This window comes from Saccoglossus kowalevskii, chromosome 14 (assembly GCF_978046115.1).
Source record: "Saccoglossus kowalevskii chromosome 14, keSacKowa6.1, whole genome shotgun sequence".
NCBI lineage: Eukaryota > Metazoa > Hemichordata > Enteropneusta > Harrimaniidae > Saccoglossus > Saccoglossus kowalevskii.
Genome location: NC_140654.1, coordinates 36,498,667 through 36,524,510, shown reverse-complemented (window position 1 = coordinate 36,524,510; position 25,844 = coordinate 36,498,667). Strand labels below are relative to the sequence as shown.

Below are 25,844 nucleotides of genomic sequence, written 5' to 3'. Positions count from 1 at the left end.
CTCTTAGTTGCCAGTCCTCAACCAGAAGCCTGACATCTATTGTTCTGTTCTTCACTATCATGACATGCCAACTGTTCTAGTTCTCTGATGCAATGGCTCTCATTATGTCCATGCTTTTCCTGTCAGAAGGCCCCCCCCCCCAAGGGAATTCATTTTATGCAATAGATTATGTATAATCTTGTTGCTGCATAATGTTAAAGCTTGGTTAGTGGAAATGTTAAAGTAGTTTCTTGGCAATCTATGTTTCCAGAATCAACATTTGGTGAAAAACAATTTTATCTAGTACTATTATTATACATCTGTCACCGTAACGCCGTAAGTTACAGTATGCTGTATTTAGTGTTAGTCATATCTCCTGTTTTATGCCCTGGTTGCATATATTAATGAGGTTGCATGACAATTGCTTTCATTATAGCACCAATCGTATGTCCTTGTCTGTAACAATGCTTAAGATATTACTGGTGCACAATTGACCCAGGAAATCAAAGATAGTTTAAAATAGGCTCCCATGTGTAATAGATTTGACCATACAAAACATTGGCTACCATATACCGTATTTGCACTATTAGAAGCATATTAGAAATGAAATGCATATAAGCACAAAATGATGTGTGTAAACAGTAAATAAAAGTGAAATTAGTAATTTTTAATCAAGACTTAACTGATCTATAAGCTCATTTGTATTTGATTTGATCTTGTTTTAAAATGATGAAAATACTTCACTTTGAATATTTGCAGAACAGATACTGTACTGTTTAAATGTATTGTCTTTTATTTAGTAAACAATACTACTGTGGTTTAAATGTACCGTCTTTTGTTTAGTAAACAATACTACTGTGGTTTAAATATACCGTCTTTTATTTAGTAAACAATACTACTGTGGTTTAAATGTACTGTCTTTTATTTAGTAAACAATACTACTGTGGTTTAAATACATGGAAATATCTTATGAAAGATGAAATAAAATGATAGAAAAGCTGAATGGTCATCACCTAGCATCAAAAACAACCACTGAAGTCATGAGTTAAGGACAACATGTTTGTGAGAATTCATACTGTACTTAACAGTAGCTAACGAAAGTGTAATTATAATCACGTACCGCTGCATAACTCACAATCACGTGCCACTACATAGCTCACATTCACTACAAACACAACACCACATAGCTCACATTCACTACAAACATAACACTACATAGTTCACATCCACTGCAAACATAACACCACATAGCTCACATTCAATGCAAACACAACACCACATAGCTCACATTCACTACAAACATAACACCACGTAGCTCATATTCACTACAAACATACCACAGCATAGCTCATATTCACTGCAAACATAAGACCACATAGCTCACATTCAATGCAAACACAACACCACATAGCTCAAATTCACTACAAACATAAAACCACATAGCTCAAATTTACTACAAACACAACACCACATAGCTCACATTCAATGCAAACACAACACCACATAGCTCACATTCACTACAAACATAACACCACATAGCTCATATTCACTACAAACATACCACAGAATAGCTCACATTCACTGCAAATATAACACCATATAGCTCATATTCACTACAAACATAAGACCACATAGCTCACATTCAATGCAAACACAAAACCACATAGCTCATTCACTACAAACATAACACCACATAGCTCATATTCACTACAAACATACCACAGCATAGCTCATATTCACTGCAAACATAACACCACATAGCTCATATTCACTACAAACATAAGACCACATAGCTCACATTCAATGCAAACACAACACCACATAGCTCACATTCACTACAAACATAACAGCACATAGCTCACATTCACTACAAACATACCACAGCATAGCTCATATTCACTACAAACATAACACCACATAGCTCACATTCAATGCAAACACAACACCACATAGCTCATATTCACTGCAAACATAACACCACATAGCTCATATTCACTACAAACATACCACAGCATAACTCATATTCACTACAAACACAACATCACATAGCTCACATTCACTACAAACATAACACCACATACCTCACATTCACTACAAACATACCACAGCATAGCTCACATCCAATGCAAACACAATACCACATAGCTCACATTCACTACAAACACAACACCATATAGCTCACATACACTATAAACACAACACCACATAGCTCACATTCACTACAAACATATCACCACATAACTCACATTCACTGCAAACACAGCACCACATAGCTTACATTCACTGCAAACACAGCACCACATAGCTCACATTCAATGCAAACACAACACCACATAGCTCACATTCACTACAAACACAAAACCACATAGCTCAAATTCACTACAAACACAACACCACATAGCTCACATTCAATGCAAACACAACACCACATAGCTCACATTCACTACAAACATAACACCACATAGCTCATATTCAATGCAAACACAACACCACATAGCTCACATTCACTACAAACATAAAACCACATAGCTCAAATTCACTACAAACACAATACCACATAGCTCACATTCAATGCAAACACAACACCACATAGCTCACATTCACTACAAACATAACACCACATAGCTCATATTCACTACAAACATACCACAGCATAGCTCATATTCACTGCAAACATAAGACCACATAGCTCAAATTCAATGCAAACACAACACCACATAGCTCATATTCACTACAAACATGAAACCACATAGCTCATATTCACTACAAACATACCACAGCATAGTTCATATTCACTGCAAACATAACACCACATAGCTCATATTCACTACAAACATAAGACCACATAGCTCACATTCAATGCAAACACAACACCACATAGCTCACATTCACTACAAACATAACACCACATAGCTCATATTCACTACAAACATACCACAGCATAGCTCATATTCACTACAAACATAACACCACATAGCTCACATTCAATGCAAACACAACACCACATAGCTCATATTCACTGCAAACATAACACCACATAGCTCATATTCACTACAAACATACCACAGCATAGCTCATATTCACTACAAACACAACATCACATAGCTCACATTCACTACAAACATAACACCACATACCTCACATTCACTACAAACATACCACAGCATAGCTCACATTCAATGCAAACGCAATACCACATAGCTCACATTCACTACAAACACAACACCATATAGCTCACATACACTACAAACACAACACCACATAGCTCACATTCACTACAAACATATCACCACATAACTCACATTCACTGCAAACACAGCACCACATAGCTTACATTCACTGCAAACACAGCACCACATAGCTCACATTCAATGCAAACACAACACCACATAGCTCACATTCACTACAAACACAAAACCACATAGCTCAAATTCACTACAAACACAACACCACATAGCTCACATTCAATACAAACACAACACCACATAGCTCACATTCACTACAAACATAACACCACATAGCTCATATTCAATGCAAACACAACACCACATAGCTCACATTCACTACAAACATAAAACCACATAGCTCAAATTCACTACAAACACAACACCACATAGCTCACATTCAATGCAAACACAACACCACATAGCTCACATTCACTACAAACATAACACCACATAGCTCATATTCACTACAAACATACCACAGCATTGCTCATATTCACTGCAAACATAAGACCACATAGCTCACATTCAATGCAAACACAACACCACATAGCTCATATTCACTACAAACATAAAACCACATAGCTCAAATTCACTACAAATACAACACCACATAGCTCACATTCAATGCAAACACAACACCACATAGCTCACATTCACTACAAACATAACACCACATAGCTCATATTCACTACAAACATACCACAGCATAGCTCATATTCACTGCAAACATAACACCACATAGCTCATATTCACTACGAACATAAGACCACATAGCTCACATTCAATGCAAACACAACACCACATAGCTCACATTCACTACAAACATAACACCACATAGCTCATATTCACTACAAACACAACACCACATGGCTCACATTCAATGCAAACACAACACCACATAGCTCACATTCACTACAAACATAACACCACATAGCTCATATTCACTACAAACATACCACTGCATAGCTTATATTCACTGCAAACATAACACCACATAGCTCATATTCACTACAAACATAAGACCACATAGCTCACATTCAATGCAAACACAACACCACATAGCTCACATTCACTACAAACATAACACCACATAGCTCATATTCACTACAAACATACCACAGCATAGCTCATATTCACTACAAACATAACACCACATAGCTCACATTCAATGCAAACACAACACCACATAGCTCATATTCACTGCAAACATAACACCACATAGCTCATATTCACTACAAACATACCACAGCATAGCTCATGTTCACTACAAACACAACACCACATAGCTCACATTCACTACAAACATAACACCACATACCTCACATTCACTACAAACATACCACAGCATAGCTCACATTCACTACAAACATAACACACAATTCAAAGGATACTTCTTTTTGTTCGTTTTTTATACATTATTCTGTAACCACATTCTCGACATCTAATTGGATCTCTGGCTTTAATCTCATTTTCATGGTGACACTCTTAAAAGAAAAACAGACAATCAAATTTTATATTTTAACCCAAAAGACACTCTTAATACACTTTGATTGTGAAGTTTTGGCTATCAATATATGTAATGTATTGTGTATTACTTATATAGAAGGTTTGAATGAAATTGATCAATGTACTGCTGAAAACAGACAAACACATCCTTTTCACCTCCTCTTTTTTTTGGACCAAAGCGATACACTTCTAAAGTGAATTTCATAAAGATTGACCAATGCCTTTCAGAGTTATGTGGCACACATTTTTAGCTTTTCTGAACCAAAAATGATACTTAACATGCACAATTTACATGTATCTTCACTTTTTAGTGAACTTCGGTAAAACAGCACAAAGCATTTGAGTAAGGACTTGGCACAGATTTTTATAACCATAAATGTACATCAATCAGGAAATTCACTACAATGGAATCAGTTGATGTATGTCCAAAATATGAGCGAGAACGCACAGACGTACAAAATCTGTCTGGCATTTCATTTTCTTAGGTACCCCAATAAATCTAATTTTTCAAGAGTAGCATCAAAGATGTGTTAGTAGCAATACCTCCACATATGTACACCATTGCCTGTCTTCCTTCCTTCAAAGTCTCATCTTTCTTTGGTGTCGAATCCATACTGAATAACAAAAGAAGATTTGTTAATGTAGTATTGGAAATCATGTAATTTGCAAACAAATTAGCAAAAATAAAACTGCATGAATATTTTGTTTGACTATATTTTGTTTGTCATGATGTTGAGGTAAAAGTTGTGTCAGCTATTGCTGTAAACCTGGAATGTCATTGGTTTCCAGATGTTTTCATTCATAACCTGACGTTGAGGTAAGAGTTGTGTCGGCTATTGTTGTAAACCTGGAATGTCATTGGTTTCCAGACATTTTCATTCATAACATGACGTTGAGGTAAGAGTTGTGTCGGCTATTGTTGTAAACCTGAAATGTCATTGGTTTCCAGACGTTTTCATTCATAACATGACATTGAGCTAAGAGTTTAGTCGGTTATTGTTGTAAACCTGGAATGTCATTTGTTTCCAGATATTTTCATTCATAACATGACGTTGAGGTAAGAGTTGTGTCGGCTATTGTTGTAAACCTGGAATGTCATTTGTTTCCAGACATTTTCATTCATAACATGACGTTGAGGTAAGAGTTGTGTCGGCTATTGTTGTAAACCTGGAATGTCATTGGTTTCCAGACATTTTCATTCATAACATGACGTTGAGGTAAGAGTTGTGTCGGCTATTGTTGTAAACCTGAAATGTCATTGGTTTCCAGACGTTTTCATTCATAACATGACATTGAGCTAAGAGTTTAGTCGGTTATTGTTGTAAACCTGGAATGTCATTTGTTTCCAGATATTTTCATTCATAACATGACGTTGAGGTAAGAGTTGTGTCGGCTATTGTTGTAAACCTGGAATGTCATTTGTTTCCAGACATTTTCATTCATAACATGACGTTGAGGTAAGAGTTGTGTCGGCTATTGTTGTAAACCTGGAATGTCATTGGTTTCCAGACATTTTCATTCATAACATGACGTTGAGGTAAGAGTTGTGTCGGCTATTGTTGTAAACCTGGAATGTCATTTGTTTCCAGACATTTTCATTCATAACATGACGTTGAGGTAAGAGTTGTGTCGGCTATTGTTGTAAGCCTGGAACGTCATTGGTTTCCAGATGTTTTCATTCATAACATGACATTGAGGTGAGAGTTGTGTCGGCTATTGTTGTAAACCTGGAATGTCATTGGTTTCCAGACATTTTCATTCATAACATAACGTTGAGGTAAGAGTTGTGTCGATTATTGTTGTGAACCTGGAATGTCATTGGTTTCCAGACGTTTTCATTCATAACATGACGTTGAGGTAAGAGTTGTGTCAGCTATTGTTGTAAACCTGGAATGTCATTGGTTTCCAGACATTTTCATTCATAACATGACGTTGAGGTAAGAGTTGTGTCGGCTATTGTTGTAAACCTGGAATGTCATTGGTTTCCAGACATTTTCATTCATAACATAACGTTGAGGTAAGAGTTGTGTCGATTATTGTTGTAAACCTGGAATGTCATTGGTTTCCAGACATTTTCATTCATAACATGACGTTGAGGTAAGAGTTGTGTCGGTTATTGTTGTAAACCTGAAATGTCATTGGTTTCCAGACGTTTTCATTCATAACATGACATTGAGCTAAGAGTTTAGTCGGTTATTGTTGTAAACCTGGAATGTCATTGGTTTTCAGATGTTTTCATTTATAACATGACATTGAGGTGAGAGTTGTGTCGGCTATTGTTGTAAACCTGGAATGTCATTGGTTTCCAGACATTTTCATTCATAACATAACGTTGAGGTAAGAGTTGTGTCGATTATTGTTGTAAACCTGGAATGTCATTGGTTTCCAGACATTTTCATTCATAACATGACGTTGAGGTAAGAGTTGTGTCGGTTATTGTTGTAAACCTGAAATGTCATTGGTTTCCAGACGTTTTCATTCATAACATGACATTGAGCTAAGAGTTTAGTCGGTTATTGTTGTAAACCTGGAATGTCATTGGTTTCCAGATATTTTCATTCATAACATGACGTTGAGGTAAGAGTTGTGTCAGCTATTGTTGTAAACCTGGAATGTCATTGGTTTCCAGACATTTTCATTCATAACATGACGTTGAGGTAAGAGTTGTGTCGGCTATTGTTGTAAACCTGGAATGTCATTGGTTTCCAGACATTTTCATTCATAACATGACGTTGAGGTAAGAGTTGTGTCGGCTATTGTTGTAAACCTGGAATGTCATTGGTTTCCAGATGTTTTCATTTATAACATGACATTGAGGTGAGAGATGTGTCGGCTATTGTTGTGAACCTGGAATGTCATTGGTTTCCAGACGTTTTCATTCATAACATGACGTTGAGGTAAGAGTTGTGTCGGCTATTGTTGTAAGCCTGGAATGTCATTGGTTTCCAGACATTTTCATTCATAACATGAGGTTGAGGTAAGAGTTGTGTCGATTATTGTTGTGAACCTGGAATGTCATTGGTTTCCAGACGTTTTCATTCATAACATGACGTTGAGGTAAGAGTTGTGTCGGCTATTGTTGTAAACCTGGAATGTCATTGGTTTCCAGACATTTTCATTCATAACATGACGTTGAGGTAAGAGTTGTGTCGGCTATTGTTGTAAGCCTGGAATGTCATTGGTTTCCAGACATTTTCATTCATAACATGAGGTTGAGGTAAGAGTTGTGTCGATTATTGTTGTGAACCTGGAATGTCATTGGTTTCCAGACGTTTTCATTCATAACATGACGTTGAGGTAAGAGTTGTGTCGGCTATTGTTGTAAACCTGGAATGTCATTGGTTTCCAGACATTTTCATTCATAACATGACGTTGAGGTAAGAGTTGTGTCGGCTATTGTTGTAAACCTGGAATGTAATTGGTTTCCAGACGTTTTCATTCATAACATGACATTGAGGTAAGAGTTGTGTCGGCTATTGTTGTAAACCTGGAATGTCATTGGTTTCCAGACATTTTCATTCATAACATGACGTTGAGGTAAGAGTTGTGTCGGCTATTGTTGTAAACCTGGAATGTCATTGGTTTCCAGACGTTTTCATTCATAACATGACGTTGAGGTAAGAGTTGTGTCGGCTATTGTTGTAAACCTGGAATGTCATTGGGTTTCCAGACGTTTTCATTCATAACATGACGTTGAGGTAAGAGTTGTGTCGGCTATTGTTGTAAACCTGGAATGTCATTGGTTTCCAGACATTTTCATTCATAACATGACGTTGAGGTAAGAGTTGTGTCGGCTATTGTTGTAAACCTGGAATGTCATTGGTTTCCAGACGTTTTCATTCATAACATGACGTTGAGGTAAGAGTTGTGTCGGCTATTGTTGTAAACCTGGAATGTCATTGGGTTTCCAGATGTTTTCATTCATAACATGACGTTGAGGTAAGAGTTGTGTCGGCTATTGTTGTAAACCTGGAATGTCATTGGTTTCCAGACATTTTCATTCATAACATGAGGTTGAGGTAAGAGTTGTGTCGATTATTGTTGTGAACCTGGAATGTCATTGGTTTCCAGACGTTTTCATTCATAACATGACGTTGAGGTGAGAGTTGTGTCGGCTATTGTTGTAAACCTGGAATGTCATTGGTTTCCAGACGTTTTCATTCATAACATGACGTTGAGGTAAGAGTTGTGTCGGCTATTGATGTAAACCTGGAATGTCATTGGTTTCCAGACATTTTCATTCATAACATGACGTTGAGGTAAGAGTTGTGTCGGCTATTGTTGTAAACCTGGAATGTCATTGGTTTCCAGACGTTTTCATTCATAACATGACGTTGAGGTAAGAGTTGTGTCGGCTATTGTTGTAAACCTGGAATGTCATTGGTTTCCAGACGTTTTCATTCATAACATGACGTTGAGGTAAGAGTTGTGTCGGCTATTGTTGTAAACCTGGAATGTCATTGGTTTCCAGACGTTTTCATTCATAACATGACGTTGAGGTAAGAGTTGTGTCACCTATTGTTATAAACCTGGAATGTCATTGGTTTCCAATTTTAACAGAGCAATTAGCTGATTCATATACCAAAAACAATATACATGTACTACCCTGGTGAACACCACCATTCATGATAAAGTACTGCCACATTGAGCACAGAAACATTGTGAGCAGTACTAAAAACCCTCCATTGATTAATTTTGTAAAAAATATCAAAAGCCTTTGTGGCATTTAAGTAACAAATATATGACTGTTATAAGAAAGATAATAGCGGGTACTTTAAAACCAAATTGACTGTCATCAGAAATAAGATCTAAGATAATCAGGTTCATCACTTTAGATTTTGTAGTAGCAATGGCAATTGGTCTGTAGTTTTGTCTTCCACACTAGAAACAAGAATGGTTTTCATAAAATAAATACCAATAGATTAACATAACAAAATGTGTAGCGTATTGCTGGCATAAAAACACAGGATGAACCACTGACCAATTGATCCATCTGTTTTGCTGTATAATAATTCCAAATAAAGACCCATTGTTTGGAGTGATTCTTGAGATACCCAAATACAATGGCTCAATGACTGAATTATACCAAAGACAACTTTGATTATACTGAACTTTCATTCACCTAAATATCACATTCTTATACAAGATTATGACGTATTAATTCGTCAAAAATAGGGTCATGTTTTTTATGTTTTGTTTCAGGTTTAATAGCAATAGGGGAACCATGGTGGATATTCATTTCTACAGCATCGAGTGTTGAAAATGCGATTAGAATCATTCGCTTAAAATGAAATAAGTTGAAATTTATTTGCATTTCATAACAATTCAATGAATTTATTTTTTTCCTGTTATTTTAATCATTACTAGGTAATGCACTACCGCGATCATTTGCTACTAAGCAATGCAGTTAGGTTCGTTTTTATTTGAAACTTCTTTTAAAATATTCTTCCATTATAACATAAAAAACAAAATAATTGTATTTGGCGCACCAGGTTCGTTAATGTGATTTTTTGGAAGAAAGATGCACGCTCTACTTTTTAATCCAGCAAAAACAAAATGTATAAAATTTAATAAATTTCAATAGTGTCTTTCGTTTTGGGGGGTCGCTTTGAAAAACGGCGTACCGGTAGGTGGATTTTTCAATGAAAATATAAGCCCCCTACAAATATTTGATAATCATTTTTTGAAAATTTGAACCCCAAATAAGGGGCCACCAGCCGTGAAACCGCCAGGGCAATTTTAACTTTACATTTACAAAACATTTAAGTATGTCCCATAAGAAAGTTTCCTAATTTTCTGCCTAAACATGTTTTTAAAGAAAGAAAGGTAGGAAAAAAATACAACATATTTGAGGCTATTATTAGGCAACTATTGGGTCAGTTCGTTTTTCTCCAATATTATCGATAATATCGATGAAATCGTCTAATAATGCCTAACAATTTCTAAGTTAGAGAGGTCTGTCTGGACAACTAATTATCGATAAAATCGTTTAAAAATGTCTAAGTTAGACAAGCCTTTTTAGGCAACTATTGGGGCAGTATGTTTTTCTCAGATATTATCGATAACATTGTCTAAGTTAGACAGGTCTGTCCGGGCAACTATTGGGACAGTTCGTTTTTCTCAGATATTATCGTCTAATAATGTCTAAGTTAGACAGGTCTAGGTCTGTCTGGGCAACTATGGGGACAGTTCGTTTTTCTCCAATATTATCGATAAAATTGTCTAATAATGTCTAAAAATGTCTAAGTTAGACATTATTAGACGATAATATCGGTCTCTTTAGGTAACTACTAGTATTGAGACATTCGAGGCATCACTGATCACTGTGTGTCCCGGAATCTATTGGGTCGCTATCACCGATGTAAAAAGTCTCTCACCCCTTGGTTATTATCACTGTTTTCGTCACCGGATGGATTCACGTCCCAAATTTTGTTTCCAGTCACCTATAATAAACAACCTATGTAACAACTTGGTTAAATTGTTGATAAGCAAACAATCATGGTAGATTGGCCCGACCTTCTCTCGATCAGAAACGCAAGCGAGATAAGACTCGATTTTCATAGACGCAGGTCGTTTAGATCGGACGGTTGTTTTTGTTTCAGGTTCGTCGTTGTTTTGGGTGAATATAGAACATGTTCAAGCCCAAGATTGTAGCAATAATGTTCACATTGATGTACGTCAAAACACTCTCTCGAACTTGACAACATTTACCTACGGACCACTAAGCAAATAGGTGGAAATACCAGTTACATCGCTCGTGAAGATTGATGATTCGATTGCTGACTTGGATAGCTGCATTTAGTGATCATTTCTATGCAATGTAAAATCGCATCAATGCTGTGGGCGGCGAAGGCTGACAGATTGTTTCGGTTTTGTGGCTGGCTCTCATGGCACGGGCAACTGAAATTTGCTGACTTTTTTTACTATTCTGACGTGTTCTGGGCTGTATATAACAGTCAGACACTGACAAATAAGTAGTAAACAGGCCGGGACATAGTCAATATAGGAGTCTGAATCAGGCCCTGAAAATAGCGTCATCGCACAGTATTCCATCAATGAACAAAGTTCACATAACAATCTTATGCTTACAAATAATCCCATAATTATTGACAAGTTGTTACTACCTTATACTAAAGAGATTTTTGGTATGTGTTGGTTCTTGGATATTTCAGCTTCGTCGTCATGTACTTCATTTAGTAATTCGAACTTTCCAGATTGTGTAAAAACGGAGATTTTCCTGATTTCAATATCGAAAACGCCTTGACTTAATTATTTGCTGGGGGACAGCCGCTTAGGTACCTTCTCTGTAACTTAATATTTTATTGTTAGTATATCTTTATTTATTGAAATATGTACACATCATATCAAATTAGAGTGGGTATTGCCAAGCAAGTTTATAAAATTAAAAACAAATATTTTAGTAAATAACATTGACTGCGAAATACGCCGTTGAAAAGCATTACTGATGGAATATTTTGTATTGCAATTTCTTTTAATTTGAATTAGTTGTATTGCAATGCATTAGTAATAATGTAAATATATATATATATATATATACATTCCTTTATTTCATTGTTGAGATTAAGTTATACAGTTTGTTACGTACTTTGATTTATCTATATTGGAAAACGGTTATGGGGATTATTATTAATTTAAATAAACAATATTCAACTATCCTTTGCAACACCAATAAGATCGTAACGGTAATGTTTATTGCTCTTTGAAACTAGAGGCATTCTCAAAGCATGGGTCTTATTTTGGAACTCCTGCCAGGATGGAATTCCCAGCATAGCGCCAGTTGTTAAAGAAACATAAAACTTTAATTCTCAACAAAGATGAAAAGACCAGTTACTGAGACAAAGTCCTACTCCCCGCAACACGGGCGCTTGCAACAGCATTTATGGTTAAGGGAGATAGGCTTGGATTATATACTAGTATAGAAATAAAGACAGGGTATGAAACGTCTGCACTTGGAATCGCTGTACACCAAACGAATACGGCTGGTTTATGAATAAACTCGCACACTACACTCACCAAAAAAGCAATCCACTTGACTATCAGACTCTTATTTATCCAATGTTGTCATACATTTGTAATAATTTGCCTGTAAATTCGCAAAAAATGATAATTTCTGGCGCTATCGAGCGTCGCGACGTGAAAAACACAACTACTCCCTGACAAGCTCCGCCCATCAAACGCTCATTGGTGGAAAGAGCTCGGGTCAAATGGTCACACTGATTTCAAATACAATAGCGGTCACCTACAAACGCAAATACGGGAGCCAAAATCCGGAAGAAATGGGCGTTTCATCTCTTATGAAAGCTGGAAGATGGCATTTTATAGTTATTGGTAGGTACTATCGCATATAACATCAACTATTTTACACCAATCTCAAAGCGTTGGTAAATGCTTTCTCGAAAATTCGCTGCTTTACAGGGGGTGCCACTCTCAAAGTAGCATTTCGTCGAACACGGTCTCGTGTTTGTACCGATTCCTTTAAAGTTAAAACAACACTTGTAACTCACGTTTAAAACGCTATTACATGTATCTTATAGATAGAATAGATGATCGAATAACACTGTAACCGTTAATATGAATAAATTTGAATTTATTTTTCACCATAAGTATACATCAATCTACACAGTATATACACTGCAAGCTAGTTCCGTTTTTACATGTATATGTATATACAGGATTTTGTCAAACTTGAGAAGTGCAAATGAGAGTGATTGTATTGTGTTGGGTCAGTTTACAAAGCGTATTCTACGTCATTTGCGGCCACCACTGGGAGCGACAAGATTAAAAACAGTAAAAAGGTACATAAACTAGAACTCAATCAATGCTCTGTTCCTGTAAGATCCTATTAAATATCGCCTTTTGGTGTGTGTTGTTATAGACTAGGATTTGTTTTTTTAGTGATGTACTATATCATTATTTTCCGATTTCAATGGCAGACATTTTCTAGAGCTCTGAAATGTCTTGTACCAACAATATATAATTCTAACCGCAACAGACAATCGTTGGCTGTGATTGGAAATAATAAGACAGATTCGAATATATACCGAGAAGTGAAATAAGCCACGTTGAAGGTGTGTAAAGAATGTAGATAAAGCCGGTCACACTATTCACGCTTACGACTGGTCACAATCACTCTAGATACCTTAGCTTGAGTTTCCAGTCAAATCCAATCACAACGTGACTGAGTCGTCACTGAATTTGTTCAGCCTCTAGGGGGTACTAGTACTCCCGTTGAAAAGATATACACATATGTGCCACCAGATGGGGTCCCAAATTCAGCACTTTTATATGGAAAGAGAAAATCTCATTGCATAGCCATACACAAAATAATCTGATTGTAAGGTGTCCGGTCCCTTTGTAATATTGAAATATTATGAGTTTATCTTAAACTTGTATCGTCGTCATTTTTTGCAATCCTTTGTAGCTAATTAGAAATCAATGTATTCATTCAGTTAGTACGTGTGTGCGTTGATTTTCCCATCCTTTTTCGTGCACAATTCCAATGCGAAATCACAATCGAGTATTTCGTTATTTAAACAATAATTGCAGTGGCTAATTATTATACACTTAATTTGTAATTTATTACACGCAATTATTACTCGCAGTATATTTTTCCGAGTGATGGAGGCTTTCAACAATTTTCTATCCCTGTTAAATCGCAACATTCATGTTGAATAAAGGGTTCTTTCAGTCTGATATTACCAGTAACACTGTAACCTTGTGCAAGCACATTATCCGAGAGAAGCTGATTGGTATCCACATTATGTCTGTAACGTTTACCAATGATGACTCCTTTAGTGTTAAGATAAATGATACGGCAGTTGATTTGAAACAGTATGGGTTTCCAACAGCCATGTTTTCTACAGAATATAACTTAAATATTCTAGTACTCTTCTTAGACAGGATAAAACTATGCATTGGTGTAACCAAACCATGTAATATTATTGTCACACACAACCTATTAATTGAATCAAATCCAGTAAATAGTAAAACTGTTCAAAGTGTGCGTGATATAAAGTGTTGTCGCATATTATCATAGCTTTCTGCTTCCGATATTTGTAGTGGCTGTCAGCAAAGTTCTGCTATCAGAAGAGCTACCAGTCAAAAACGAAAGACAACTTTAGATGAGCCTAGCCCTGATAAGAAAAAAATGTGTCGTTTCGGAAATGAATGTAAGGGATGTGTTAAACATAATAGCACCGAACGGTGATTCAAACATGCTTTCGTTATTGACTTCAATAATCAATAATAGTATAAAGTGCAACCCAAAGAACGTAGTGAGACAGGGCAGTAATCCAGTTTGCAATTCAACTTTGGTGCAGGAGTCCACAAGGTTACCAGGATATCATTGACAACAAGTACTTGATTCTGCTGTCCACGAGATTGTTAATGATGTATAAAAATGTCATCAATCAAAGGCCTGGATTCAACCCATATGTGTTTAGGTGGATGTACGACACAGCTAAACAACGACGTGTACCGGAATGTGGATTAACTGGTGGCATATAAATGGATGAAATGAGCATACAAGAAGATTTGCAGCTTGACAATAAGAGCGGCAAAAATCAATATGTCGGTGAAATTAACCTGGGCGAAGAATTCAATGACATTGACATTATTAAGCATCAACGGCGAGATGTCAGACTTGCGACAAAGCGGAGAGAGCACCAACCACTGTCAATGAAACGAGTCACCTTTTGATTATATAGGGTGATATCCCCCAGTGAGGTGAGCGAGAGTTTGACCATTTGACCCGAGCCCTATCCACCAATGAGCGTTCAATGGGCGGAGCTTGTCAGGGAGTAGTTGTGTTTTCCACGTTGTGACGCTCGATAGCGCCAGAAATTATCATTTTTTGCGAATTTACAGGCAAATTATTACAAACATATGACAAAATTGGATAAATAAGAGTCTGATAGTCAAGTGGATTGTTTTTTTGGTGAGTGTAGTGTGCGAGTTTATTCACAAACCAGCCGTATTCGTTTAGTGTACAGCGATTCCAAGTGCGGACGTTTCATACCCTGTCTTTATTTCTATACTAGTATTATACCTAAGCCTATCTCCCGTAACCATAAATGCTGTTGCAAGCGCCCGTGTCCCGCGAAACCCACCATATACGAAACCCACTTACCGCAAAAGCCACTCACCTCGAAGCTACTAGTTTTTACGTAATTAAAACATGCCAAAAACCGATCGTTACTTGTTGCAGTCTGTAGCGTTATTTGTGTTTTTTCATCCGATCAAACCTTTCGGTGTTATTCAAATCATGAACCTAAGGTTTTTTTTAGTTCCATGGTCAACTGTAGCCCTGAGTACAGTCCTGCAGGTTGGCCTCCTTCCACTGATCATTGTGGGGGCCGAATGATCAGCGATAGGAGGCTTACCTACATGACTGTACTCAGGGCTAGGTCAACTGATTATGGCCAACTTAAACAATTAAGTTAGGTGACGTGTTTTTACGTGGAGAACATCTGTGTCCTAGTTTCCCATTTCGTGTCAATGTACATAACTTACCTAAACTATTACACGATTCAATATACTATAACACACGTTTAACCCTCGTCCTGGTGTATTATCAACAACAATAATGGCGACGAATCATGGCGTCATATCAGCATTTGCTGCCGATGGAGGCGCACTGTCTCCCTGTAGTGGACAATTATAGTTGAGGGCGAGGAGTAAAAAAAATACAGTGGCTGTAAAATATAAGGGGCGAATCGAAGACATTTTGTTATGCAAATGAACGAATGAATGAATGAATGAGATACTTGTATACAGAAGTCACACTAGCTACTAAGTAACACTGTTTGGCACGGGGTATTTTCACGTGATATTTTTATCATTTCGAATTCGAGTTCTTGATATTTTTTTCACGAATTAAAATACAGTGTTGTTCGTGACCAGTCGTCTCGTATCGGTGATTATTCGACCCTGTTTAATATATCTATCACACATATTTAATAATAGTATACTTTCTGAAGTATAATGTTCATTTTTTATTTTGTTTCAATGTGCAACGAGGCAGTGAGAAATGCACAGCCCACATCAGAATTCGGTTGTCTGCAGCGGAACAACGGAACTGGAATGACCAAACCCAATCTGATTATAATCTGATGTAGTGTACGGGCTTTAATTATTTTGGCTATAAACTTATTTTAATTTTATGTTTCATTACTGTTGTTATTAATGCCTTTTTATTTTATTATTTTACTTTGATTTTGATTTTGTGATTTTTTTAAAATTCCGCCCTACATACATCTGAGCCGATGCCGATGTAACGAGATTTCAACGAGACCCACTGTCGACGATTTTAGTCAACGAATCACAGACCTTCTTCTATAGCGCACATGATGACGTCACCGGGCAGAGTCAGGTGGCAAACACACTCAAATAAAATGGCGGATTATAGCGACGTTAGCGACCGAGAAGAACACGGCTTTTCGGTAAGTTTATCATTGTCAAATGCAACGAAAGTCATTTTTATGTTTATATTGTGGCTCGAATGGTTCGAGTTTAGATCGTTATTTTGCGTAGTTATTCTGGGAGTGAATTGTTTGTTTCCACCGGTTCGACCGAACACCGGTGTCTTTTTCCAGTCGCCGGAAAACCGGCCCAAATGGAACAATATGGCGATTACTAGTTACCTGCGTCCTACCTACCATTCGCAAAGGACGCCGGGAACCAGCGAATGTACATGCACTGCACAGCAAATGTGATATCCCAGAGTTCAATGCGTTTTGTACCATCCAATATACACTTTATCTCCGCACGAGGGAGCAATTTCAAATTGAAAGAAAAACTAGCATACACGCTATCAGCAATTCTATGACCTCAATTGACCCACCAGCCTCATTCCCAACTTGATACTGGAATTCTCATTTTTTTGATGTATTTGAAGTTTTTTACCCGGATCGTTTTAACCATTTCAATAAAAAGTTGTAGACTATAATTGATTATGCAAAATTACTGCATTTTTGGTGGTTTTTGGCCTACTCCTCTCACTGTTTTGTTAGGATTACCGCGAGAGTGCCTCCTATGGATTTTCAACATGGCGGCTCACAATGTTACGTTCGGTAAGTCCTTTTTTTTTTACGTTTTACACGAAAAAAAAGCAATTTTTAGAAAATAATGTTCGATTTCTTCAATTGTTGGCGCCTTTTTTGTTGCAAAAATGTTGGTCGTGAAAATGAAAAACGTAATTTTGTTGGGGATTTCGATAGCTTTACAACGATATGTAGATCGACCATATACACGTTATGTCCCTCATAGGAGTAGTGAATAAAGTGTCATAATGTATTTTGTCATTAATTTGCATACCATATATACACTATTGAGATAATATATACACTATTGAGATACTATGGGTATAGGGATAAAATGAACATTTTCCATGTATCTGTTTTTGATAGCAATGCATTTCATTCGTTTCTCTCAATATTATTTTCTGACATATTATTCATAATAAATTATGTAATATTAAAGTGAGAATATACTAAATATAGTTAATAACAAATGATTTTCAAAAAAAAATGTGCCACGCCTCCTCCACTTGCCCCATTTCTTCAGTAAATTAATATTATAAATTAATACCTAGAAAATAGTGTCATTACAAATTTGACAATTTAGGCTGACTTTAGAATAGTTTTACCAAGTGTAAATAATAATTTATTATGACAGATTTTTTATATTAAATATTGAGATTAGTTTAATAACAAATGATTTTCAAAGAAAATATGCCAGGCCCCCTCCACATGCCCCATTTTTAACAGTCAAAGACTTAATAGAAAATAGTGTCATTACAAATTTGACAATTTAGGCTGACTTTGGAATAGTTTTACCAAGTGTAAATAATAATTTATTAAATATTGAGATTAGTAATGCATCTTGTGTTTTGTTTCAGATCTTTTGTGCTGAACTTACCATGGACAGTTTGCATGTGACGAGTGATACCTGGCTTGGTTTTATATACAACATGGAGATGTGATGCACATAGTGTGCATTTGTATTCCTTATGTGTGCCAAATAAAATTTCAAAATGTGATTCACAAATTCACTTCAGCGTGTTCAGTGTATTTAATTTCAAATGCTAGTGAAGCTGCTTCAAGTTTCTTATCAAGTTTGTTAAGATCATCCTTTTTAGTAACTTGAAGTAACTTTGCTGAATGATTTGCTTCATTAATTTCAACCTTGGTATCAAATTGGTCGACCAGTTTTGATTCATATTGCTTCACATCATGTTTTTGATCTTCAGATAACTTAGCAAACTTTTGTATAAATTCCAGTTGTTCGTCGATCTTTTCAGCCTCGTTGAAGAACTCGTCAATTAGTTTACCCATGTTTCTCAATTTAGCATGAAGGTGATCCATAGTGTATTCATTAATGGGGTCATACTTTATAAGAGGATGATTACTCTGACCATTACTTTTTCTTCTGCCCATGAATTCATATCCGCAAGAGTGATAGACATATCCCATTCATGATTTGGATTGTGACATTTATGAACTGTAGCCAAACATAAATTGAAGAAAAAACTGGTACTCTTTCTCTGCAAGACCAAACTTTCATACTTTATATCTCCTTCCAGTTTTCTACAGTATTTCATCCCTTTTATACCATGTTGGGCAAATTTTTCAGTGTATGCCAGAACAGGAAGAATATCAACTTCTATCAGTGCATCACTCTCTGGGGCATTTATAATGACAAATGTAATGCGGCTTGCATCAGACTGTGGATTTGGATCTCTCCATACTTCATTACCATTATATTTTATCAGACGTATAGCACCACTGATGGCAAATTGAAATTTTGGGACACTCCCTTGAATTCTTGGAAAGTGTGGCCACCCTCACCTACAATTATTTCTAACTTCTGTCTCTCATTTACATCATCAAGGTCATAATCCAATTTCTTTTCAGTCAATATGTTGAGGACACTTCTCCAAACCAGGCCTTCAATATCATGAACAAACCAGCCCTTTTTATTTTGAGAGGCAGTTTCTGACACCATATTGTGGAACCGTTTCAAATTATTTCTCAAAGTGGTTAATCTGGAAATTCTTGAAACATTTTCTTGTGTTCTGAGAGATTTCTCTAAACCATCATAGTCAGCTTCAGATAGACCACCCCCTAGATGGATAAACATGTGTTCTGCTTCAGAATCATTCCATAATTTAGTGTCATCTGTAGTCTGATCTAATTTCTGGGAAGATGGTGCTGCTAATAAAGCCAATTTAACAGAAGGAGGCAGAATATCTGATGTAATGGCTTCCTTGAAAAATGATACTGATTTTGCAAATGCTTTATCTTTATTTAATCGTAATTGCCAAAGGGCACTCTCATCAAATCCAGACAATTTTTCACCTACTGCCTGGTGCTGATTTAAGATTTTACTGATATAGGCTCGACTCCCAGTGGCTTTCTTAGAAATTGCTGATCTTTTTGTGCTAAATAGAACTGCAAGAGAGACTTCCAAATATTTCTTTGAATCATCCCATTCGTGACCCTTTAAATTTTCCAGCAAATTTCTCACCACTTGTCTTACTTGAGATGGCCCTTTTTGAATGATCAAATCAGAAAGTTGCCCTATTTCATTAGCAGCGAGCGATCTCGCCTTCATCAGCATAAATCTGTGAAAAGCACGGCTGGTAGTAGAGCTTGTCGTCATTCCCATAACCGTGACGAACAAATCATTCGACGTGATAGCATAAAATCGCCTACAAACCATTCGAAGTGAGCACATCGTTTTAACTTTCTCAAACTGTGAACTATCGTCATCACTGTCATTACAAAAGCAACAAAACCCGAATATTCGAGTCAAAATCTTGGAAGAAAGATCAGAAAGCGGAACGACCTTGTGTGCCGACGACAACATCGGCGATCGACTGAGCAGTTGAAGCCGATTTCCCACGTGATTTTGCGGCTAAACTTGCCTGCTTGACTCTTTTGGATGCTCTTAGCATGATTGTGTAGGAATACGTCCTGAAAATGTGATATTGGTACAATAAATCGCACGATAAGCGAACCCGGAAACAACTCATGAGCTAAAAACTGTTTTTGCGCAGAACGATGCCAGACTTTTCAGTTCTGCGCATAGCAATATGCATTGGTACAGAACGTTTTGAATTCTGGGTAAAACCTCGTACCGTGCACTGTTTACATCGCACGCTGTTCGTGCCCAGTCATTTCTGTTCGGGTTATTTTCAATTTACTTGCTCGCTATGCCAAGAAGTAAGCGTCGCTCAACATGCTCTGGCTGCAAGCTCGATGTGGAAGCTCACACCTGGGGCAAGCACGGAAAATTCTGCACCGGTCCACCGCCGGAGGAAGAGAATTGCCGTTCACCGAACAGCTCAACTGCCGTCTCTAAGTCGTCTCCTTCCACCTCAAAGCACCGACGTCACTCGCCCACAGTCTCACACGCGGAACCACATGGATATTTTGACGAGTTTTCAGACGGGGATGAAGACGACCAAGCCGAGTTAGCTATTTTGCAGCGCCGGAAACAATCCTTGTTGGTGAGAATCGCAAAAATTACAGGCGGAAATCTCCCAGCTTGAAATGGAATTCAAAAGTTGTTCCTTGAACGCACATCCACCAACCACAGGCCTATCATCCACGCGCCAACAGGGCACATCGTCTTCTGATCACCAAATCTCTGACATTTCACTTGCGGATCTTCGCAAAATGACTAATCTCCGATCGCAGGTTGATCACGATTCGTCACCATACTTCGACGCCATTGGAGCGAACAAAGGACACAAGGCTGAGAACAAAGGACCAGCTGGTGAGTACATTATTCGCGACAGTCTCGTTAATTCCCCCGGGCGCCACGCCGGGAAAAAGTTGCCTGGTTTGAAATCTCCAGAACAGTTTGTTCCATCATTCTTTTCTTCACATGAACTGAAATACGACGACTTATCTCCTGCACGATTTGTTTGTTAAACTACCATTGTACAAATGGCCCATTGTCCGGAGCTATCACGCGGCAGTGGCTCGTTTAATCGATGATAACAGACGTACATGGGACAGCGATTACTCAGACGTGAAAGATCTGTTTTTCGATTTCTCAGCCGACAAGTTGAAATCAGTCACCCAGAAACAGACGACAAACAACGGCAACAGAAATACTTCCAACCCGGATGATTCCCCCGTATTAGTGTGCACAGCTTTCAACGAGAAAGGTTCTTGCTCATTTGATCCATGCAAATTTAAACACATTTGCAATCATTGCTATGTCACCCGCAATCGTTTTAATAATCACAGCGAAAAGGACTGCAAACAGAAGTCAGGCACGTCCATGTCACCTCTGCACCGCGACAAACCAAGCTCCTCGTGACTCCATGCGCAGCCCTCAGACATCACGTCAACGACCTGTGACCTCCCCGTTAGATCAACGCCTTTACACGTATCTCCGGACGATAGTGTTATCTCGCTCAATTCGGTTAGCAACAACATCACCGGGTCTGACCCAACACTTTCAGTCATCACAAGTGTGTCAGGGGGCTCCACATCTACACCACCAGCAGCTACATCACCGTTGTCACTTACCGCACACGGCATTACCCAAGCTCAGCACCACAGTCTTCATCGATAATAACAAGTTCGAATCCCTCGCTCTCGCCGGTCAGTCAACAACCACACTGACATCAAGCATGATCAAAGCGCCAACATCGCAGGTGGTCCTCAGCGACATCAACTTCGACCCCACACCTCATCACAACACAAGCAGGTCGAGGGCTACACATCGCAATTGATCAGGAAATATGTTTTTGCTCCAATTTTCTGCGTCGATGCCGTGGGCCGGTGACCGTTATACAATTTAAAATTTGCATTGTTTACTATAGCTGTTTACAGTGTTCTAATCCTTACGATTTACTTATTTTTTTGCTTCCGTTCTAGATAATTATGCTCAGTGTTTGATGTAAAATTGAAGCGATGACTGAATAAACGAACCTTGGCTGGCGAAGATGTATCAGGAAGTGTACACATTTGTTGGAAGTGAACAAAATATTCAATGTAAAGACAAAAATTGTAAAATGCTGTGGAATTTCTTTTGTAAATAAAAATATATACTATCAATTTTCTATTAATGGTTTATTCAAGTGAGCAAAATATAATGTACAGAAAGATTGCCCGTAGAGTATCGCTACACTGAAAAGTAAGCAACCGACAGCCTGTATAAAAGGGGGCCTGTGATTGGCTGTGACTTACGCGAGATTTGAACGGGACTTACGTAGGCGTCGGATCAGATGTATGTAGGGCGGAATTACAAAAAATCAAAGTAAAATAATAAAATTAAAATAAGTTTATAGCCAAAATAATTAAAGCCTGTACACTACATCAGATTTTAATCAGATTGGACCAAACCGACATGGAATGTGCACATACTGGAAGTAAAATACGAATAAAATAATAAACAATGTTCAACTTCATTATAATTAATTGTTTAGTATTGAAAATTGTTGGATATATTGCCACATTTTACCAAAACTTGAAAACGGTAATCACGTCAGGATTGACCAATAAATAAAATTTTTAATCCATGTGGTACACAGCTGCTGATCGAAAACGTAATTATAGCGTTATGAGATGTATCAAAATTACTTTTTCAAAAACGTTATAACCAAAAAAATGAGCCCAACTTTATAACATTATTATATTTTACAATCATAAGGTAATTAATTACGTTATTGTTACGTTTGGTCAATGTTGAAATAGTGTTTTAATTTTTGAAAATAAAAAGATTGCTAAATGTCAGTACTTTTTCATTGTCATTATAACGTTATTATTATATCATTAAATAGTACTAAATTATAGTTAATATATATTGTTAAATCTTCAAGTGAATACAACACTTTGATATTGAGTTTTTATTTTAATATATCATCGTACGTAATTACGCTATAATTACGTTATTTTATTACCTCAAAATTACGTAATTGCAAAACGTTTATTTTGCATATTTTATATTTATGCAATAATTATGATTTTAAATATCATCAATATATCAATTCTGAATTCCAATATTATATCATCGTACGTAATTACGCTAAAATTACGTAATTTTATTACCTCAAAATTACGTAATTTCAAAATGTTTTTTTTGCATATTTTATATTTATGCATTATGATTTTAAATATCATCAATATTTCATTTTTCATGCATTTTTAACTTGAAATTAAAAGAACAGAACAATGCAATCATTAAAATAACTGTTTTATTTCATCACATGTAATTACAACAAAAGTTAATAAATACAAAAAATATTGATTTCGAAAATAATAAATATTTGTTAATGTTAATATAATTTGTTTAACACACCCGAAAATACCCACCCTCAATTTATTCTTCTGGCCGATTATATCTCAAAACCCTATCCCTATCTTTTAACGCCCTTTGATTTCCCCATTTCCCCTTTCAACATTCCCCAATAATCAATTTTGTCACATGACACTGAGTAAAAATGGATGTTACATGGTATATTGCCCGCCAAGTGGATATTACATGGGTATATCACATGGATGACGTCACTGAAACTACTGCGCAACGATTACCATACTACGCATAACAAATTGTCGTTAGCTACACTGGTGCTGCCCCGGCCGCTGTTGCTTTCAAGGTTTTAAAAGGTTGCTTTATACATGGAGGTAAAAAGAGATGAAGAAAAAATGTACGGCAAAGCCGCCACTGAAACGTCGCAGCCGGGATTGCTGCGGGATGTTCCACGCCGATGCTAACCAAGAACGCTCTAAGCTGTGTGACTTGTGAATAGAAGATGTGGCACGTTTGTGAGAAAGTAATTTCAGTTACTTCCACAACACTCTGACATTTTTATATGGTGAGTTGTTAAACTAATGGCATTTAAGAATTCCTCAATTCATTCAAAAAATGTTATACTCGATAAATTGACTGATTGATTTACAATGCCCTAAACACAGTTACTATAAAGAGTATACATCGAAATTAACATTTCCTGTGTGTATTTCGCTTTTTTTTTCAGCTAACAATGTATGTCTGCTATTGAGTAATGTGAAACTTGTTATAATACATAAAATAAAATATTGCATACTTCGAATATAAGTGTTGTTATTTTGTGAGAGTGAGTGTGAGTGATGTATGGTAGATGCGATTGTGCATGGTGGATGTCTACTAGATGTTATATAATAACTAATATAACGATTTGTTTTCTGCCCTCGGGCTGTTGGTCAAGACCATCTCTTGGGCATCAGCCTAGGAAGTTAACTTTTTGGCAAAAAGCAAAATGCTCCTAAGCACTAAGAAATTAGGAGCAAAATGCTCCTAAACCTAAAATTTTAGGAGCAAAATTGTTTCATGCGTAAAACAAATAAAATGTGTTATGTTAAACTTTGCGTATACAACTACAATAATGATATATTGTAATGCGAGATACTGTTCTGTTACAAAAAGTCTTGATTTGTATCCTGGTCGGAGACTGCATGTACGATGTTATCAGGCCACATCAGTTTCACATTTGGTTGTCTGGCCCGCACTGATTCATGCATCCATATGTGAACAGAATTTGAAGGATCAAATTCAGCCATGCTAGGCCCTTCCAGGTTGATACGTATTAGATCACCGACACTTTCTGGATGCAGTCTATTACGCTGTTCATTCTTGATACGCCTTTGTGCAGAAAAGCCACGTTCACACTGGGCTGTGGTTACTGGTAGTGCGATCATTATCTGACATAGGTGGAGTACATTCTTATAATTACCACAATACGGCGTTTTTGTTAAGCACAGGGCCCATAGAGATGACTGCGTTTTATCACGAAACTGATTGTTTAATCAGAAGCTTTAGTTGCCTCCACTCAGCAGGTACATTTGATGCAACACAATGCAGTGTAGGAAATTTGTCCAGATTACATACCAGACATCAGGGCTGGTAACTTTCAAAAGTTACAAGCCCTGCTAAAATGTTACCAGTCCCGCACATTTTTTCAATTATTTTCGCACACACACACACACAAATAAACACAAGTTGTATACAATATACTATGCACGGTTTATTTTAACAACAAAGTAGCTGTAGAGAACATGCATATTCAGAACATGATATATCAGACGTCTGTGTCACTGTTGCTCTCGGCTAGAT

The 25,844-nt window shown here is 37.0% G+C and overlaps 1 protein-coding gene and 1 long non-coding RNA gene across 4 annotated transcripts; one reads left to right on the top strand and one right to left on the bottom strand.

Moving 5' to 3' along the window:
- Positions 1-837: 837 nt before the first annotated feature.
- LOC144360039 (DNA-directed RNA polymerases I, II, and III subunit RPABC4-like) lies at positions 838-17,548 on the bottom strand. Of its 3 annotated transcripts, XM_085507753.1 has the most exons (5): positions 17,375-17,548; positions 11,090-11,155; positions 5,256-5,326; positions 4,598-4,690; positions 838-1,011 (listed from the first exon to the last, which is right to left on the bottom strand). In XM_085507753.1, exons 3-5 carry the CDS (start codon positions 5,323-5,325, stop codon positions 989-991), a joined length of 186 nt encoding a protein of 61 aa, XP_085363879.1. In that variant the 5' UTR covers position 5,326; positions 11,090-11,155; positions 17,375-17,548; the 3' UTR covers positions 838-988. The 3 variants fall into 3 exon arrangements, with proteins under 3 accessions (XP_085363879.1, XP_085363878.1, XP_085363876.1); XM_085507752.1 differs by lacking the exon at positions 11,090-11,155 and having other exon boundaries at positions 17,390-17,547; XM_085507750.1 differs by lacking the exons at positions 11,090-11,155; positions 17,375-17,548 and adding an exon at positions 16,245-16,368.
- LOC144358197 (uncharacterized) lies at positions 17,074-18,783 on the top strand. Its single transcript, XR_014931575.1, has 3 exons — positions 17,074-17,173; positions 17,744-17,803; positions 18,631-18,783. It is a non-coding gene; the product is annotated as an uncharacterized LOC144358197 (long non-coding RNA).
- Positions 18,784-25,844: the final 7,061 nt, after the last annotated feature.

Bases quoted from the DNA above. Each gene is read 5' to 3' on its own strand.
- LOC144360039 (XM_085507753.1), bottom strand. From the start codon at position 5,325: ATGGATTCGACACCAAAGAAAGATGAGACTTTGAAGGAAGGAAGACAG. The intron at 4,691-5,255 runs GTATTGCTACTA...TTTTCTTTTAAG, and splicing joins AATGGTGTACATATGTGGAG to AGTGTCACCATGAAAATGAG. The intron at 1,012-4,597 runs GTATCCTTTGAA...TCATGACTTCAG, and splicing joins TAAAAAACGAACAAAAAGAA to TGGTTGTTTTTGATGCTAGG.